The sequence below is a fragment of the Leucoraja erinacea genome, chromosome 13 (genome assembly GCF_028641065.1).
Source record: "Leucoraja erinacea ecotype New England chromosome 13, Leri_hhj_1, whole genome shotgun sequence".
Classification (NCBI taxonomy): Eukaryota; Metazoa; Chordata; class Chondrichthyes; order Rajiformes; family Rajidae; genus Leucoraja; species Leucoraja erinaceus.
Window position 1 is genome coordinate 49070318 of NC_073389.1, and position 18477 is coordinate 49088794.

At 47.0% G+C, this 18477-nt stretch overlaps 2 protein-coding genes across 3 annotated transcripts; both read right to left on the reverse strand.

Annotated features, from left to right (window-relative positions):
- Positions 1 to 1752: 1752 nt before the first annotated feature.
- Positions 1753 to 7263, reverse strand: LOC129703027 (carbonyl reductase [NADPH] 1-like). 2 transcript variants are annotated; one of them, XR_008724491.1, is made up of 3 exons: positions 6732 to 7263; positions 2169 to 2782; positions 1753 to 1972 (listed from the first exon to the last, which is right to left on the reverse strand). XR_008724491.1 is itself a non-coding variant. In XM_055645198.1 (2 exons), the coding sequence occupies exons 1-2, from the start codon at positions 7120 to 7122 to the stop codon at positions 2346 to 2348; spliced, it is 828 nt and encodes a 275-aa protein (XP_055501173.1). In that variant the 5' UTR covers positions 7123 to 7263; the 3' UTR covers positions 1753 to 2345. The 2 variants fall into 2 exon arrangements, 1 of the variants encoding a protein (XP_055501173.1); XM_055645198.1 differs by having other exon boundaries at positions 1753 to 2782.
- Positions 7264 to 11384: 4121 nt separating this feature from the next.
- Positions 11385 to 13912, reverse strand: LOC129703026 (carbonyl reductase [NADPH] 1-like). Its single transcript, XM_055645197.1, has 2 exons — positions 13338 to 13912; positions 11385 to 12163 (listed from the first exon to the last, which is right to left on the reverse strand). Exons 1-2 carry the CDS (start codon positions 13726 to 13728, stop codon positions 11727 to 11729), a joined length of 828 nt encoding a protein of 275 aa, XP_055501172.1. The 5' UTR covers positions 13729 to 13912; the 3' UTR covers positions 11385 to 11726.
- Positions 13913 to 18477: the final 4565 nt, after the last annotated feature.

Consider the following 18477-nt stretch of genomic DNA (forward strand, 5'->3'; position numbering starts at 1 on the left):
ATCTACCCAATCTATTCCTCTCATGATTGTGTATACCTTTATCAGATCACCCCTCGTCCTCCTGTGCTCCAAGGAATAGAGACCCAGCCGAACCAACCTCTCCCTATAGCTCACACCCTCTAGTCCCGGCAACATCCTCGTAAATCTTCTCTGAACTCTTTCAAGCTTGACAATATCTCCCCTATAACTGTGCCCAGAATTGAACACAATATTCTAAATGCAGTCGCATCAGCATCTTATACAACTGCAACATGACCTCCCAACTTCTATACTCTGACTGATGAAGGCCAATGTGCCAAAACCTTATTTAACTGCGACTCGACCTTCAAGGAACCATGCACCTGTACTCCTAGATCCCTCTGCTCCACAACACCCCCCAGAGGCCTACCATTCATTCAGTAGGTCCTGCCTTTGTTAGACGTTCCAAAATGCACCACCTCACATTTCTCTGTATTAAATTCCATCAACCATTCCTTAGCCCACTTGGCCAATAGATCCAGATCCAGCTGCAATATTTCACAACCATCTTCACTATCTGCAAAACCACCCACTTTTGTGTCATCAGCAAACTTGCTAACCTTGCCCTGTATGTTCTGATCCACATCATTGATGTAGATGGCAAGCAGTAATGGGCCCAGAGTGTTTTTGTTCTTGGATACATTTGGCCCTTCGAGCCAGCACCACCATTCAATGCGATCATGGCTGATCAACCACAATCAATATCCCATGTACTGTATCTGTGTGTGACTATATGATTACAATCGAGCCTTTTACAGTGTATAGATACCTTCTCAGTTCTCCGACCAGTCTGACTGTCCCTGATTACATTTTATCTGTTTGCTTTATTACCATCTCCGAGCAAACAATGATCTATTCTCATTTTCCTTGATTGCCACCCCCTTTGGCGTCTCGTTCACACACCTCACACTTCCTTATCTCCTCTCCCCCCTCCCCTCAGTCTGAAGAAGGGTCTCGACCTGAAACGTCATCCATTCCTTCTCTCCAGATTGGTTCAAACCAGCATCTGTAGTTCCTTCCTGCACATGATAAGGGAATAATGTTTAGTGCAAGGTAAAGGCAGCAAAGTCGAATCACCGAGGGTCTCCAATGAGTTAGATAGTAGGTCAGGACTGCTCTCTGGTTGTGGTGGGATGATTCAGTTGCCTGATAACAGCTGGGGAGAAACTGTTCCTGAATCTGGAGGTGTGCGTTTTCACACTTCTATACCTTTAGCCTGATGGGAGAGGGGAGAATAGGGAGTGGCCAGGGTGCGACTCACACTTGGTCATGTTGCTGGCCTTGCCGAGGCAGTGTGAGGTGCAAATGGAGTTGGAAGGGAGGTTGGTTTGTGTGATGGTCTGGGCTGTGTCCACAACTCGCTGCAATTTCTTGCGGTCCTGGATGGAGCTGTTCTCAAACCAAGCTGTGATGCTTCCTGTTAAAATGCTTTCGGTGGTGCATCTACAGAAGTTGGTGAGAGTTGTAACTTAACACTATATTCTGCAATATTTACTTTCTCTTTTACTGTCATGGTTGTGAATGTTTTGATTGTCCTCATCTACAGTATAATTTACTTCGACACCACACAAAATGTTTTTTTCCACTATATCTCAGTACACAGGTCCACACCACAAAGACTGCTCATCAAATAATGAAGGCAGCATTCCCCTGGTCCTCTCCGTCTAGTGCCCACGAGCACCAATTGATCGCCTCATGCTCTTTTCTCCAGGAAAAACACAAAACGTGGGATCAAGTGATGATCTTTATTGAAAATATTTAAAATTCATTACAATTGTTAGATGGAAAAATAACCACAAATTTGCAACATTCAGCATGTCCGAATTAGTACATCAAGAAAAATCTTCTGAAATTTGAACGGGTATTTTTAAGGCAGATAGAGATATATTCTTGTGTTTAAGAGGGAACTGCAGATGCTGGAGAATCGAAGGTTACACAAAAAAAGCTGGAGAAGCTCAGCGGGTGCAGCAGCATCTATGGAGCGAAGGAAATAGGCAACGTTTCGGGCCGAAACCCTTCTTCAGACTGATCGGGGGCGCACCCGCCCCCGATCAGTCTGAAGAAGGGTTTCGGCCCGAAACGTTGCCTATTTCCTTCGCTCCATAGATGCTGCTGCGCCCGCTGAGTTTCTCCAGCTTTTTTTGTGTAACCCTAGAGATATATTCTTGATTAGTACGGGTGTCAAGGGTTAGGTGGTGAAGGCAGGTGAATGGGGTTAGGAGGGAAGGATAGATCAGCCATGATGGGCCAAATGGCCCAATTCTGCTCCTATCACTTATGAACTTTGCTCTTTCCGTTTTGTTACCAATGCCTTGTGCTCTTCCAGCTTACCATTCCTGAACAGTTTTTTTGCTCACAAGCTCTCCATGTGGACCTTCCGCACCTTCTGGTAGAAGAGCCAAGTAGACCGGGGTCACGGCACCTTCTTCTACTGTGCCTGGTGCATTAGGACCAGCCATGTCGGTTTTCACCCAACCGGGACAACAGGCATTCAGCAGGATCTTGTCCGCAGCTCTCTCCTTACTCAGTCTTCGGGCATGGATCATGGAGAGGACTGTGACGCCGATCTTTGAGACCCCGTAGGCCGTGGAAGGCCACCCTTGTTTGGGGTGAACCTCGTTCTTGGCGTCATCGACAAACTTCCTCATCAGCTCCACCAGCTCGTCCTCGGTGAGTGTAGGACTGCGGAATTTATTTTGGAGTTCCGGGCTGCATTTGAGTAGTGCTACCTTGCTCATGAGGCTGGACACATTCACTACTCTCCCTGCAAAAGTAAAAACTAAAACGTTAGGAACAAGAAACGTACACAGAAGTGCATGGGTCATAGAAACAAGGAACTGCTGATGAAAGAAAGAATGAACGATACTTCATTGCCACATGTGACAAGTCACCGTGATATTCTTTGTTTTGCGTAACCAAGGTATGCAAAGAGTCGCCACATAAAGGGCACCGACAAAGTTACAAAGTATTCCAGGCCAGGTCACCCTTTGTTCTCCCACCCCCTCCCCACACAGCAGTTCTCCCACGCCATGTCCCCCTTTTTTCTCCCTTCCCCCCCCCCCCCGCCATATCTGGAGAAAAGGAATGGGTGAAGAAGGGTCTCAACCCGAAACATCACCCATTCCTTTTCTCTAGAGATGCTATCTGTCCCACTGAGTTACTCCAGTTTTTTGTACCTATCTTCAGTTTAATAACCATATAACAATTACAGCACGGAAACAGGCCATCTCGGCCCTTCAAGTCCGTGCCGAACACTTATTTTCCCCTAGTCCCATCTACCTGCACTCAGATCATAACCTTCCATTCCTTTGCCGTCCATATATTTATCCAATTTATTTTTAAATGATAAAATCGAACCTGCCTCCACCACTTCCACTGGAAGCTCATTCCACACGGCTACCAATCTCTGAGTAAAGAAGTTCCCCCTCATGTTACCCCTAAACTTCTGTCCCTTAATTCTCAATTTAAACATTTAAACCAGCATCTGCTTCTTACACAGTATCACACCTCCCTCGGCATCAAAATTCTTGAGATGTTTCTTCAAACGTGGGTGTATTATTGGTATTCCATACCACAGTGGCACTGTGTCCCAGCAGGGTTGGTATATTGGAACAAAACGATCAAGGACACCCAAGTGCTAGAGTAACTCAGCGGGTCAGGCAACATCTCTGGAGAATGTACATGTGGTGTGCTGAGATGGGTCCCAATCTCCAGATACTGGGACAGTTTCTTCCCGGCTATTGTCAGGCAACTGAATCATCCGACACAACGAGATAGCAGTCCTGAACTACTATCTACCTCATTGGTGACCCTTGGACTATCCTTAATCAGACTTTGCTGGCTTTAACGTTATTCCCTTATCATGTGTCTCGTGGACAGCGCCTCATGCGAGTGTGGGGACCCAACACAGACAGTGGAGCACATAGTCACCAGTTGCCCCAAACACCAGCCACCGAATGGTGAACGAGGTCTGATTGACCTGGGCGATGACACGTTTTCCTGGCTCTCCTCAACGGAGCTGCAGGTCTAAAAGACATACGACAGAAGAAGATGTATTGTCTTTCTGCTGACTGGTTAGCTCGCAACAAAAGCTTTTCACTGTATCTTGGTACAGGTGACAATAAACTAAACTGAATGAATCACAAACATCACCTATCCATGTTCTCCAGAGATGCTACCTACGAAGTTTGAAGAAGGGTTTCGACCCAAAACATTGCCTTCGCTCTATAGATTCTGCCTCACCCGCTGAGTTTCGCCAGCATTATTGTCTACCTTCAATTTTCCAGCATCTGCAGTTCTTTCTTAAACATGCTACCCTAAGCCAGTAAGTTACGCCAGCACTCTGTGTCCTTCATTTAAACCAGCATCTTCAGTTTCTTGATGCTACAAAAATGGTCAATTATTTCCAGGCTTATTTTCCTCAGAAGGCCAGGATCCTTCCCATCAGTTACAAGAAATCTCCATAGGAGTCAGATAAAATCACAAGTAAAACATTACGTGTGCTGATCCTGGACAAAGCATCGTGATCTCAATACACAGCTCTTCACACAGTTTGCTAAAGGACTCATCCAGTTTCAACATATCTTCTTCCAAGCAATGCTAGCACAGCACACGATAGTCTCAGTACATTGTGCAACAACTATACATCTGCGTCACATTGCAGTGCTTGAGAGAAGGCAAGAACTAAATCCAAAACTTAACGACCCTGTTAGTTTAAAATCAGTGGTAAATCACGGATTAGAATTTATAATGAAGCATAAAGTGACTGAGCACAAAGGGAAATTTCATCTGATTTAAGAGAGGCAACATGGTTTAGTCTTTGGCGTATGTGAGCTTGCAGAAGGTATTTAATAAGATTCCAAACTAACAAATACAATCTAAAATGAAAGGACCATGAAATTGAAGGCAAATTATTACACTGCTTGCCATTTGTTATTAGGTTGACGTTTAGGGTAATAGGGTAATTGCCTTACTTTCTATCTTGTTTTTTGCCTGAAAATTTAGGTCGCTGTGCTTCACGGTCACCCCGACTAGCACAGAAAATTTCAGCTCAAAAATCAGCCGTTTTCCATGTTTTTAACGGGCGGGAAAGTGCGCGTTTCCCTAACATGTACCATTCACTAACATGTACCGAAGTGAGATATGTCCTCCAGTTAAAATTTTCGGTCATGTGAGGAGGGGATCTACGCTCATTTGACATTTGGTGAAATCACCCTATACGTTATCCTGCAGTTTAGTTCAGCTTATTATTAGTACAGTGAAAAGCTTTTGTTTGTGTGCTATCTAGTCAAAGAAGACTGCAGCACAATGGCAAGTTGCTGTACAGCGTCAGAGACCCGGGTTCGATCCTGACCATGGGTGTTGTCGGTACGGAGTTTGTACATTCTCCCCGTGACCTTTGTGCGTTTACTCCGGGATCTCCGGTTTCCTCCCACATTCCAAAAACTTACCCCGACTTCCACAATTTTTTACAGCGCAAAAATTCATCATTTTGGCGGTTTTTAACGGGTACTCGTTTCGTGTATTAACAACATATACCGGAAGCTGCTATGTCCTCCAGATGGATTGAGCGGCTCCGTGCGTCAAGCCCTATAACCCGGTGACCTTACATAGAAACATAGAAATTAGGTGCAGGAGTAGGCCATTCGGCCCTTCGAGCCTGCACCGCCATTCAATATGATCATGGCTGATCATCCAACTCAGTATCCCGTACCTGCCTTCTCTCCATACCCCCTGATCCCCTTAGCCACATCTAACTCCCTTTTAAATATAGCCAATGAACTGGCCTCAACTACCCTCTGTGGCAGAGAGTTCCAGAGATTCACCACTCTCTGTGTGAAAAAAGTTCTTCTCATCTCGGTTTTAAAGGATTTCCCCCTTATCCTTAAGCTGTGACCCCTTACGTTCAACCCCCCCCCCCCCCCCCCCCCCCCCATAATGCCAAGTCTCCGCTCTTAATAACTCCTTGTGCAGCTGTCCTTTTCGAGTTATTGCCATGTTTCCTTCAGCTAGGCAGCGAGAACTGCGCACGGAACTCCCAAAGTGTAGGAAGGAACTGCAGATACTGGTTTAAAACGAAGATAGACGCAAATAGCTAGAGTGACTCAGCATCTCGGGAGAAAGGGAACATGTGACATTTCGGTCAGAGCCAGGGAAGAGGGAAACGAGAGATATAGACGGTGATACATCTCTCTACCCCTTGACTCAGTCTGAAGAAGGGTCTCGACCCGAAACATGATACGCGGAGTGTGGTCTCACCAACATAATGTGCCAAACACCTTCGTCCCTCCTCGTTTACCCGTGTTGCTACAGTCAGCGATCGACACACCTGCCCTCTTACATGTTAATTCAATAACATTCCCCAGTGCTCTGCCAATTCCCGTGTATATATATTCAATCTCCCAAAATGTAGCACTTCGGATTTGTTACATTCCATCGGCCGCTCCTTTGGCCCACTTTCCAGCTTGAACTAGATCCGATTGTTATCTTACATAACCTTTCTTCACTGCTCACTTCACCGCCAATGTCGGTGTCATCGACAAGTCTACGACCCAACAAAATTAATCATCTAGACTGGAGGCAGAAGTTTGGAGGAAAATGCATAAAATGGCCAAGGGAACGAAAGTATCCTGAAGGGTTCCTAAGGCTCAAAGTAAACCGAGTGCCTTACAGGGGCAATTAGGGGTTATACGAACGTGCCGCACTCCACTCACCGTGAGGTTTGATGATGGTGAGGAGTTCCGTGCACATATCCCTGGTCGCAAAGAAGTTGGTCGCCATGGTCACTTCAGCTTGGGTGCCGAACGGGGTGGTGTCGGCATTTTTAAAGGCGATGCCGGCGTTGTTGACCAGAACATCGATGCCTTCGTATTTCTGCAGCATGAACGCTCGCAGTTCCCGGATACTCTCAAGGTCGTCGATGTCGAGCTGGTGGAAGAGCGGCTTCAGCTGCTCCTCTTGCAGCTTCAGCAGCGCCTGTTGCCCGCGGCTCGCGTCCCGGGCGGTGAGGAACACGTCGCCGTCGAAATGCCGGCACAGAGACCGCACCACCTCCAGGCCGATGCCCTTGTTGGAGCCGCTCACGACCGCCACTCGCTTCGCCATGTGTAAGAAGGAACTGCAGATGCTGGTTTAAACCGAAGATATACACAAAATGCTGGAGTACCTCAACGGGACAGGCTCGCTATAGGATCTATTGGCAGCATCTCTGGAGAGAAGGAATCTCTGCCCCACGCCGCTTCCGGGTACCCGCCGCCCTGCGCTGATTGGCTGCAGACAACAGCCTTGGAACGCTGCGCTTTGGATACATTTGGCGGCCAGTGCGCAGGCGCCGCAGTGTAAATATTGACTTCTCTAACTTCAAGCAACCTAGAAACATAGAACATAGAAATTAGGTGCAGGAGTAGGCCATTCGGCCCTTCGAGCCTGCACCGCCATTCAATATGATCATGGCTGATCATCCAACTCAGTATCCCGTACCTGCCTTCTCTCCCTGATCCCCTTAGCCACTACCCCCTGATCCCCTTAGCCACAAGGGCCACATCTAACTCCCTCTTAAATATAGCCAATGAACTGGCCTCAACTACCCTCTGTGGCAGAGAGTTCCAGAGATTCACCACTCTCTGTGTGAAAAAAGTTCTTCTCATCTCGGTTTTAAAGGATTTTCCCCTTATCCTTAAGCTGTGACCCCTTGTCCTGGACTTCCCTAACATCGGGAACAATCTTCCTGCATCTAGCCTGTCCAACCCCTTAAGAATTTTGTAAGTTTCTATAAGATCCCCTCTCAATCTTCTAAATTCTAGAGAGTATAAACCAAGTCTATCCAGTCTTTCTTCATAAGACAGTCCTGACATCCCAGGAATCAGTCTGGTGAACCGTCTCTGCACTCCCTCTATGGCAATAATGTCCTTCCTCAGATTTGGAGACCAAAACTGTACGCAATACTCCAGGTGTGGTCTCACCAAGACCCTGTACAACTGCAGTAGAACCTCCCTGCTCCTATACTCAAATCCTTTTGCAATGAAAGCTAACATACCATTCGCTTTCTTTACTGCCTGCTGCACCTGCATGCCTACCTTCAATGACTGGTGTACCATGACACCCAGGTCTCGCTGCATCTCCCCCTTTCCCAATCGGCCACCATTTAGATAATAGTCTACATTCCCGTTTTTGCCACCAAAATGGATAACCACACATTTATCCACATTATACTGCATCTGCCAAACATTTGCCCACTCACCCAGCCTATCCAAGTCACCTTGCAGTCTCCTAGCATCCTCCTCACAGCTAACACTGCCCCCCAGCTTAGTGTCATCCGCAAACTTGGAGATATTGCCTTCAATTCCTTCATCCAGATCATTAATATATATTGTAAATAGCTGGGGTCCCAGTACTGAGCCTTGGGGTACCCCACTAGTCACTGCCTGCCATTGTGAAAAGGACCCGTTTACTCCTACTCTTTGCTTCCTGTTTGCCAGCCAGTTCTCTATCCACATCAATACTGAACCCCCAATGCCTTGTGCTTTAAGTTTGTATACTAATCTCTTATGTGCGACCTTGTCGAAAGCCTTCTGGAAGTCCAGATACACCACATCCACTGGTTCTCCCCTATCCACGCTACTAGTTACATCCTCGAAAAATTCTATAAGATTCGTCAGACATGATTTACCTTTTGTAAATTCATGCTGACTTTGTCCAATGATTTCACCACTTTCCAAATGTGCTGCTATCCCATCTTTAATAACTGACTCTAGCAGTTTCCCCACTACCGATGTTATACTAACTGGTCTGTAATTCCCCATTTTCTCTCTCCCTCCCTTCTTAAAAAGTGGGGTTACGTTTGCTACCCGCCAAACTTCAGGAACTACTCCAGAATCTAAAGAGTTTTGAAAGATTATTACTAATGCATCCACTATTTCTGGAGCTACTTCCTTAAGTACTCTGGGATGCAACCTATCTGGCCCTGGTGATTTATCGGCCTTTAATCCATTCAATTTACCCAACACCACTTCCCGGCTAACCTGGATTTCACTCAATTCCTTCAACTCCTTTGACCTGCGGTCCCCTGCTCTCTCCTTCCCTCCCCTTCCTACTTCTCCAATCAGTCTGACTGTCCCCTTGATTAAACCTTTGTTGTCATGGAAACAGCAGTCCGAAGAAGGGTCTCGACCTGAAACGTCACCCATTCCTTCTCTCCAAAGATGCTGCCTGTCCCACTGAGTTATTCCAGCATTTTGTGTCTGCTTCGTTGTCACCCTCTTCTGGCTAACCATGATCTATTCTTGCCACCACCTCTCCGACCATTCCCGGGCGAACCCAGGCCCGGACCACCGAAAATGCCGCGGCTTCCGACTCTCACTGCCTCACTGGGGTCACCATTGTTGTTGCCGACCTTCACAGCCTCCCCAGGGCCTCTACTCCAGCCCCCCACGGGCCTCCACCAACGACTCTGCCGACCCTCACCTCTCCACCGCCCACCAGCGGGCCAGATCCGTCGCCTCATCTGAGTTCCAGGCTCAGCACCAAACCCACAACCTCCACGAGGCAGACTCCAACACCACGTAGCCTGACTCTGCTGGGTCCTACTGCTACGCCCCCTCCTAAAGGGAACCTCAGTAGTGATGGATCTTCCCCTTCCCCCTCTTTTAACCAGGTTACCCCGACCACACCCCACCCATACAATAGTCCTCATGCCCCCCTCTCTGAACACCCGCCATCCCTCCCCACCAGATTTGGCCTTTGTCGACTCCCCTGACCCCAACCCCCACCCTTGTTGTGGCTTCACCATCCCCCCCTGACCTCTCCCCTTCTGATAGGGAACGGTTTGTCCTCAACAGAAGCCTCACCTTCGTTCCCCTCCGCCCCCACCTTGACGAGTTCCATGTCCACCACATCATAGAGCTTTTCTTCCTTTGCCCCTGCCTCCGTGCCTTTTTCTACGGGAAGGAGCCCTCACCACCTAGTGATGACCTTTTCTCCCGTCTCCACCGATACCCCCCCTCTTGGACTTCCCAGAACGGCCTTCTACCCTCTCTAGACCTCTTTATTTCCAACTGCTGGCGTGACATCAACCGTCTCAACTTTTACACTCCCCTTACCTACTCCAACCTCACCCCCTCTGAACGTACAGCCATCCGCTCACACTGCAGCAACCCTGACATTATAATCAAACCCGCCGACAAGGCAGGTGCCGTGGTAGTCTGGTGCGCTGGCCTCTACCGGCAAAGATCTTATAGCGAAGCTATAAGATCTTTGATCTTCGCTATAAGATCTTTGTCTACCGGGCCAGGTGACAACTCTCAGGCCAGCACCAGGCCTTAATCTCAAACACCTTTACTGATTTCATCTCTTCTGGCTGTCTGCCTTCCACAGCCTCCAACCTTACCGTTTCCCGGCCCTGCACAGCCCGTTTTTACCTTCTCCCCAAAATGCACAAACACAACTGCCCTGACAGACTCATTGTTTCTGCCTGCTCCTGTCCCACAAAAATGATTTCCACATACCTCGACTCCATCCTATCCTCCCTCTCCCGACCTATGTCCAAGATACCTCATATGCCCTTCGTCTCTTTAATGACTTCTGCTTTCCGAACCCCCACTCCCTCATCTTTACTATGGACGTTCACTCACTCTACACCTCCATCCCCCAACAGGAAATCCTTAAATCCCTCCGTTTCTTCCTCGACCGCAAAAACCATCCAATTTCCCTCTACTAACACTCTACTCCACCTAGTGGAGCTGGTCCTCACCCACAACAACTTCTCCTTTGACTTCTCCCACTTCCTCCCAGTCCAAGTCGTAACTATGGGCACTCGCGTGGGCCCCAGCTATGCCTGCCTCTTTGTAGGGTGCTTTGAACAATCCCTGTTCCTATTAAATCTTTTCCCTTTCACCTTGAACACATGTCCTCTGATCCTCGACTACGCTACTCTGGACAAGAGTAGACACAGTATGTACGCTGAGAATGCCGGAAGAGTTTTGCACTGTCCCTTGTTTTGTATATGTGTAAGAAGGAACTGCAGATGCTGGTTTAAATCGAAGATAGACCCGAAAAGCTGGAGTAACTCAGTGGGACAGCCAGCATATCTGGCGAGAAGGAATGGGGATGACATTTCGGGTCGAGACCCGTCTTCATCCCGCTGAGTTACTCCAGCTTTTTGTGTCTTATCTCAGTTTAAACCAGCATCTGCTGTTCCTTCTTACATACTATCCATGTACCCATCTTAAATGTGGAGATAGTCCCAGCCTCAACTACCTCATACACCCAAGTGAAAAAGTTACCCCTCAGATTTATATAATATCTTTTCTCCTTCATCTTGAACTTATGTCCTCTGGTCTTATCTACAGGAAAAAACACAAAACGTGGGATAAAGTGATGATTTTTATTGAAAATATTTAATCTCATCCCAACTGTTAGGTTGAACAATAACCACAAATCTGTAACAATCAGAATGTCTGAGTTAGTACATCAAGAATATTCTTCTGAACTTTGAACGGATACTTTTAAGGCAGAGATAGATAGATTCTTGATTAGTACGGGTGTCAAGGGTTAGGTGGTGAAGGCAGGAGAATGGGGTTAGGAGGGAAGGATAGATCAGCCATGGTTGAATGGCGGTGAGGACTTGATGAGCCAAATGGCCCAATTCTGCTCATATCATTTATGATCTTTGGTCTCTCCCTTTTGTTACCAATGCTTTGTGCTCTTCCAGCTTACCATTCCTGAACAGTTTTTTTGCTCACAAGCTCTCCATGTGGACCTTCCGCACCTTCTGGTAGAAGGGCCAAGTAGACCGGGGTCACGGCACCTTCTTCTGCCGTGCCCGGTGCATTAGGACCAGCCATGTCGGTTTTCACCCAACCGGGACAACAGGCATTCAGCAGGATCTTGTCCGCCGCTCTCTCCTTACTCAGTTTTCGGGCATGGATCATGGAGAGGACTGTGACGCCGATCTTTGAGACCCCGTAGGCCGTGGAAGGCCACCCTTGTTTGGGGTGAACCTCGTTCTTGGCGTCATCGACAAACTTCCTCATCAGCACCACCAGCTCGTCCTCAGTGAGTGTAGGACTGCGGAATTTCTTTTGGAGTTCCAGGCTGCATTTGAGTAGTGCTGCCTTGCTCAAGGTGCTGGACACATTCACCACTCTCCCTGCAAAAGTAAAAACAAATCAAAACGTTAGGATCAAGAAACGCACACAGAAGTGCATGGGTCATAGAAACAAGGAACTGCTGATGAAAGAATGAATGAACGATACTTCATTGCCACATGTGACATGTCACCGTGATATTCTTTGTTTTGCTTACTCAAGGTATGCAAAGAGTCGCCACATAAAGGGCACCGATATAGTTACAATGTATCCCAGGCCAGGTCACCCTTTGTCAAGTTTCAACATATCTTCTTCCAAGCAATGCTAGCACAGCACATGATAGTCTCGGTATATTGTGCAACAACTATACAGCACTGCTTGAGAATAGGCAAGAGCAAAATCCAAAACTTAACGATCCTGTTAGTTTAAAATCAGTTGTAAATCACTACCGCTCTCTACCCCTTGACTCTGAAGAAGGGTCTCCACCCGAAACATGATACGCGACGTGTGGTCTCACCAACCTAATGTGCCCAACACCTTCGTCCCCCCTCGTTTACACGTGTTGCTACAATCAGAGATCGATACACCTGCCCTCTTACATATTAATACTATAACATTCCCCAGTGCACTGCCAATTCCCGTGTATATCTGTTCAATCTCCCAAAATGTAGCACTTCGCATTTGTTACATTCCATCGGCCGCTCCTTTGGCCCACCTTCCAGCTTGAACTAGATCCGATTGTTATCTTCACTGTCCATGAAATGGCCAAGGAAACGAAAGAAGCCGTTAAAACCCGCTGAAATTGTCAATTTTTGCGCTGTAAATAATTATGGAAATCGGGATAAGCGTGAGAGACCTTTAGCCTACTTCAGAATTCCGAAAGTGAGGAGAAATGACGGTAGATAAAAACGAGAGCTGAAGGGGCAACAACAGCCAGAGTGCTTGGCGAACATCGGCCGTTTGCTCACTGCATTTCATCAACAGTAAGGCATTTTTTGTGTTTTTTCTTGATTCCTTTGGCATCAAAAAAGTTTCAGAAGTGATAAATCTGGCTGTAATTTAAAAAAAAAACGAAAACGCATCTGAAGAAAAATTTACAGCCAGATCTATCACTTCTGAGAATTTTTAGATACCGAAGGAATCAAGAAAAAGCACAAATAATGCCTTACTTGATGAAATGCAGTGAGCAAACGTGATAATTCCTAATTAAAAATCAGTGCCGCGCTCTCCACTCACCGTGAGGTTTGATGATGGTGAGGAGTTCCGTGCACATATCCCTGGTCGCAAAGAAGTTGGTCGCCATGGTCACTTGAACTTGGGTGGCGAACGGGGTGGTGTCGGCATCTTTAAAGGCGATGCCGGCATTGTTGACGAGGACATCGATGCCTTCGTATTTCTGCAGCATGAACGCCCGCAGTTTCCGGATACTCTCAAGGTCGTCGATGTCGAGCTGGTGGAAGAGCGGCTTCAGCTGCTCCTCTTGCAGCTTCTGCAGCGCCTGTTGCCCGCGGCCCGCGTTCCGGGCGGTGAGGAACACGTCGCCGTCGAAGTGCCGGCACAGAGACCGCACCACCTCCAGGCCGATGCCCTTGTTGGAGCCGCTCACCACCGCCACTCGCTTCGCCATGTATAAGAAGGATCTGCAGTTGCTGGTTTAAACCGAAGATATACACAAAATGCTGGAGTACCTCAACGGGACAGGCTCGCTATAGGGTCTATGGGCAGTATCTCTGGAGAGAAGGAACGTCTCTGCTGCCAAAGATCCTATAGCGGAGTTTGTATATAGGATCGTTGGCCCCTGTCCGCTTCCGGGTTCCTGCCGCCCTGCGCTAATTGGCTGCAAACAACAGCCTTGGAACCAACGATACTAGAGGAGCCAAAAAAGTGGAGTAACTCAGTGGGACAGGCAGCATCTCTGGAGACAAGGAATGGGTGACATTTCGGGTCGAGACCCTTCTTCATCCCGCTGAGTTACTCCAGCTCTTTGTGTCTTATCTTGTTTTGGATAGGTCTTGTACGTAATTTTAATTCTGAACTAGACCAAGTGCAGACCCGTTGGGTCTGTTCCCCCAACGTGCGGTTGTTGGTGGGGGGGTGGGGGGAGTCGGCATGCAGCATCACACACTAACTACCCTCCCGGAGGGGGGGGGGGGGAGGGGAGGAGGGGGGGGGAGAGAGAGAGAGAGAGAGAGAGGGAGAGGGGGGGGGAGAGAGAGAGGGAGGGAGGGGAGGGGGGGGGGGAGAGGAAGGAGGGAGGGAGAGAGGGAGTGCTGAGAGGGGTGGGATGAGGGGCGGGGGGGGAGAGAGGTGGGGAGCAGGGAGGGGGTAGGGTGTGTGGAGGGGAGGGGGGTTTAGGGGAGGGACGGTGGGGGGGGGGTTTAGGGGAGGGACGGTGGGTGGGGGAGGGGAGGGAGGGGGGGAGGAGGAGGGGAAGGGGGAGGAGGAGAGGAGGCGAGAGGAGGGAGGGGGGGAGAGGAGAGGGGGGGGGGAGAGGAGAGGGGGGGGGGAGGAGAGGGAGGGGGGGGAGAGGAGAGGGTCCAATGAAGGCTGGGCTCACAGAAAAATCCCAGATTAGAAGCACAAATATATATTTTTTTGCCAACTTTTTAATTTCCAAGATTAAATATTAATAATATTTAAAAAAAAACGTTTCTACAAACAAAAACTATGCAAAATGCTTAATGTTATTTGTGGCTATGCATTCAATATTGCTAGTCAAGTCATCTTTATTTGTCACATACACATACAAGATGTACAGTGACATGAAAGTGGCAACGCCTGCGGGATTGTGCAAAACAACAGAACAGAACACCAGTATTTACATTAAAAAAAAAAACACAACCGTAATTACTTCCTGGGGAGATCACAGTTTATAGTCCTGATGGCCTGTGAAAAGAAATGCCATCTCATCCTCTCTGTTTTCGCGGCGTGACAGCGGAGACGCTTGCCTGACTGTAGCAGCTGGGAACAGTCCGTTGCTGGGGTGGTAGGGGTCAAAAACATTTTTTTTTTAGTCAAAATACGTTTATTGTCATTGCACAATAACTGTACAACAAAATTCCATTGCATCTCCTTCGGTGTGTACATAGAAGACACAGGATAAAAGATTAAAAAAGAACAAAACACAACAGCCATTGACACGCATATACACAAGATCAGTAAAGATAATAATAAATAGGTATTAAAAATATTTTAAAAGAATATTGCGCATTATCCTTCACCCCAAATTATATTGGGAGGGGGGGGGGAGGGGAGGAGAGGAGAGGAGAGGAGAGGAGAGAGGAGGGGGGGGGGGGGGGGGGGGGGGGAGGGGAGAGGAGAGGGGAGGGGGGGGGGAGGGGAGAGGGGGGGGGGGGGAGAGAGATTGCCTTTTTAGCTCAACCCAAACAACCATTTGCAGGCAGTACTTTTTTACCTCTAACCATATTTTCATTTTCAAACGAAATTAAGGGTACTCACAATGCTGTAGACATTTGTCAGTGTCATTCAAAGCTCTGATGGAGGCAGAGGGGGGCTCTGAGCGAGGTGGCCAAAAATGACGGCCGTAGGTGGCGGCGTACTCTTGGAAACCGCAGCATAGAAAGCCAAAACCGGTCAAGAACAGAGTTTTAGTAATATAGAAGATAAGATTTATTAAATCAGTTTTCTTTGATAATTTCCTGTAATATAAGTTTTGCTAGATTATCTTTATTCCCACTAAAGGGAACCACAAACCAAATCAGGTTTCCCTGATTAAACTAGGATTTCTGAATGGATGTGTGTGTGTTGTCTATGTCACTTGTTTGGTTTTGAAACCACTTTGATTTTTGTGGCCTTATCCCAACCACAATCTAGAGTCAAAGTAACAAAGTATTTCGAAATACCAGAGTTAATGAGCCGTGTCCAATGAAGGCTGGGCTCACAGAAAAATCCCAGATTAGAAGCACAAATACATATTGTTTTGCCAACTTTTTAATTTCCAAGATTAAAGTCTATTAATAATATTTAAAAAATACCGTTTCTACAAACAAAAACTATGCAAAATGCTTAATAAGTTCTTTGTGGCTATGCATTCAATATTGCTAGTCAAGTCATCTTTATTTGTCACATACACATACAAGATGTACAGTGACATGAAAGTGGCAACGCCTGCGGGATTGTGCAAAACAACAGAACAGAACACCAGTATTTACATTAAAAAAAAACACAACCGTAATTACTTCCTGGTGAGATCACAGTTTATAGTCCTGATGGCCTGTGAAAAGAAATGCCATCTCATCCTCTCTGTTTTCGCATCGTGACAGCGGAGACGCTTGCCTGACTGTAGCAGCTGGGAACAGTCCGTTGCTGGGGTGGTAGGGGTCAAAGTTTTTTTAAATCAAAATACGGTTATTATCATTGCACAATAACTGTACAACGAAATTCCATTGCATCTCCTTTGGTGTGTACATAGAAGACACAGGATAAAAGATTAAAAAAGAACAAAACACAACAGCCATTGACTCACATATACACAAGATCAGTAAAGAAAATAATAAATAGGTATTAAAAATATTTTTAAAGAATATTGCGCATTATCCTTCACCCCAAATTATATCGCGCTCCCCCTCCAGTGTTCTCTGTTAGAGTTAAGTTATTTTATTGCACATGGGTAGAAACTATTTTTTAGTCTACCGGTGCGAGCCTTTCATTATGCTTTTCATAATATCTTTCATTATCTTGCTGGTTCTGGATCTGCACCTCCAGTTGTATTGGTCCTGCAGGGGGGTGAGTGTAGTTCCTATGGGTGCGTTCGGCCGAACGCACTACTCTTTGCAGCACCTTCCTGTCCTGGGCAGAGCTGTTTCAAAACCAGATCGAGATGTTGCTGGTCAGGATACTTTCTACAGCACCAGAGTAGAAGGAATGAAGGATTCTCAGAGTGACTCTGAATTTCCTCAGCTGCCTGAGTTGGTAAAGGCTCTGCTTGTATTTAGGTATACGCAATGCCCCAAAGGCGGAACTGGCATCTTCCTCGGCCGAGCTGGTGTATGGCGCCCCGCTTGCGGTCCCAGGGGACTTCATCCCGGTGGCGGGTGGACATCAAGAACCACCCACGACCATGCTGACGCACCTCTGTGAGAAGGTGGGCACGCTATCTTCAGTCCCAACGTCCCGACAAGGTCTCACAACCACGTACGTCCCACCCGACCTCCAGGACTGACAGTACGTCTTGCTTCGCCTGGATTCCCACCGTACAAAACTGCAAAAGTCTTACGAGGGACACTGCAAAATGACGCCATGTCTTACATCATCGACATGGGCGGCAGACACGAGAATGTCTCCGTGGACCGTCTTAAGCCAGCGCACTTAGACATTGACCAACCAGCGCAATGGGCACATCCCCGCCGCAGAGGGCATCCACCGTCACGACCAAACCCGCCCTCAACTCAAGCAGCTGCAACCCCAAACACAGGAGACACGTACACAAGATCAGGCCGCCTCACTCGACAGCCTAACCTGCCTCCAATAGTCCGGTTCTGGGGGTGGGAGGGTCATGTGGCGGGACGAGCCACTTTGGTCTCTAACCGTTGAGTTCAAGCAACCATGTGGACCTGGCATGATCTGGGCCGACCAATCAATGCCCACCTGGGTGAACAGCTGGTCGGGTGCAGGATGTTGGAGCTAGTCTTCACTTCACAGTCAACACGTTCACACACACACACACACACACACACACACACACACACACCTTGCCCTTTTGTACTAATTGTTGAGCTGTATCATTTAAATATTAAACTGAGTGTTTGTACAACACCTCTTCACGCATATATTAACATTGTGCTTTGCAAACAGTCTGTATATTTAATCCCAAATTAAACAGTTAACTCAGGACTCATGAAGAAAGATTAGGCATTACAGGCCTGTACTCAAGCAAGCAAGGCAAGGCAAGGCAAGTTTATTTGTATAGCACCTTTCAATGACAAGGTAATTCAAAGTGCTTTACATAAAACATTAAAAGCATTGGAAAGAAACACATATAAAATAACATTTAGATGTAAAACGATTATTAGATTATTCAAATAAAATTTTAATTACAAAATTAAAAGCAATCAAATAAAATATTTAAAATAGAATAAAACCAGGAATAGAAGTTACAGTGCAGTATAGGTAATTAATAAATTGTATTGTTTACTGAAAGGCGGTGGCAAACAGAAAAGTCTTCAGTCTAGATTTAAAAGAGCTGAGAGTTGCAGCAGACCTGCAGTTTTCTGGGAGTTTGTTCCAGATATGTGGTGCATAAAAACTAAATGCTGCCTCTCCATGTTTAGTTCTGACTAGAGCCTAGAAGTTACGTATGTATGCATTATGTATGTTTATGTATGTATTGTTAGGTCTGATTACCATTGTATGTATC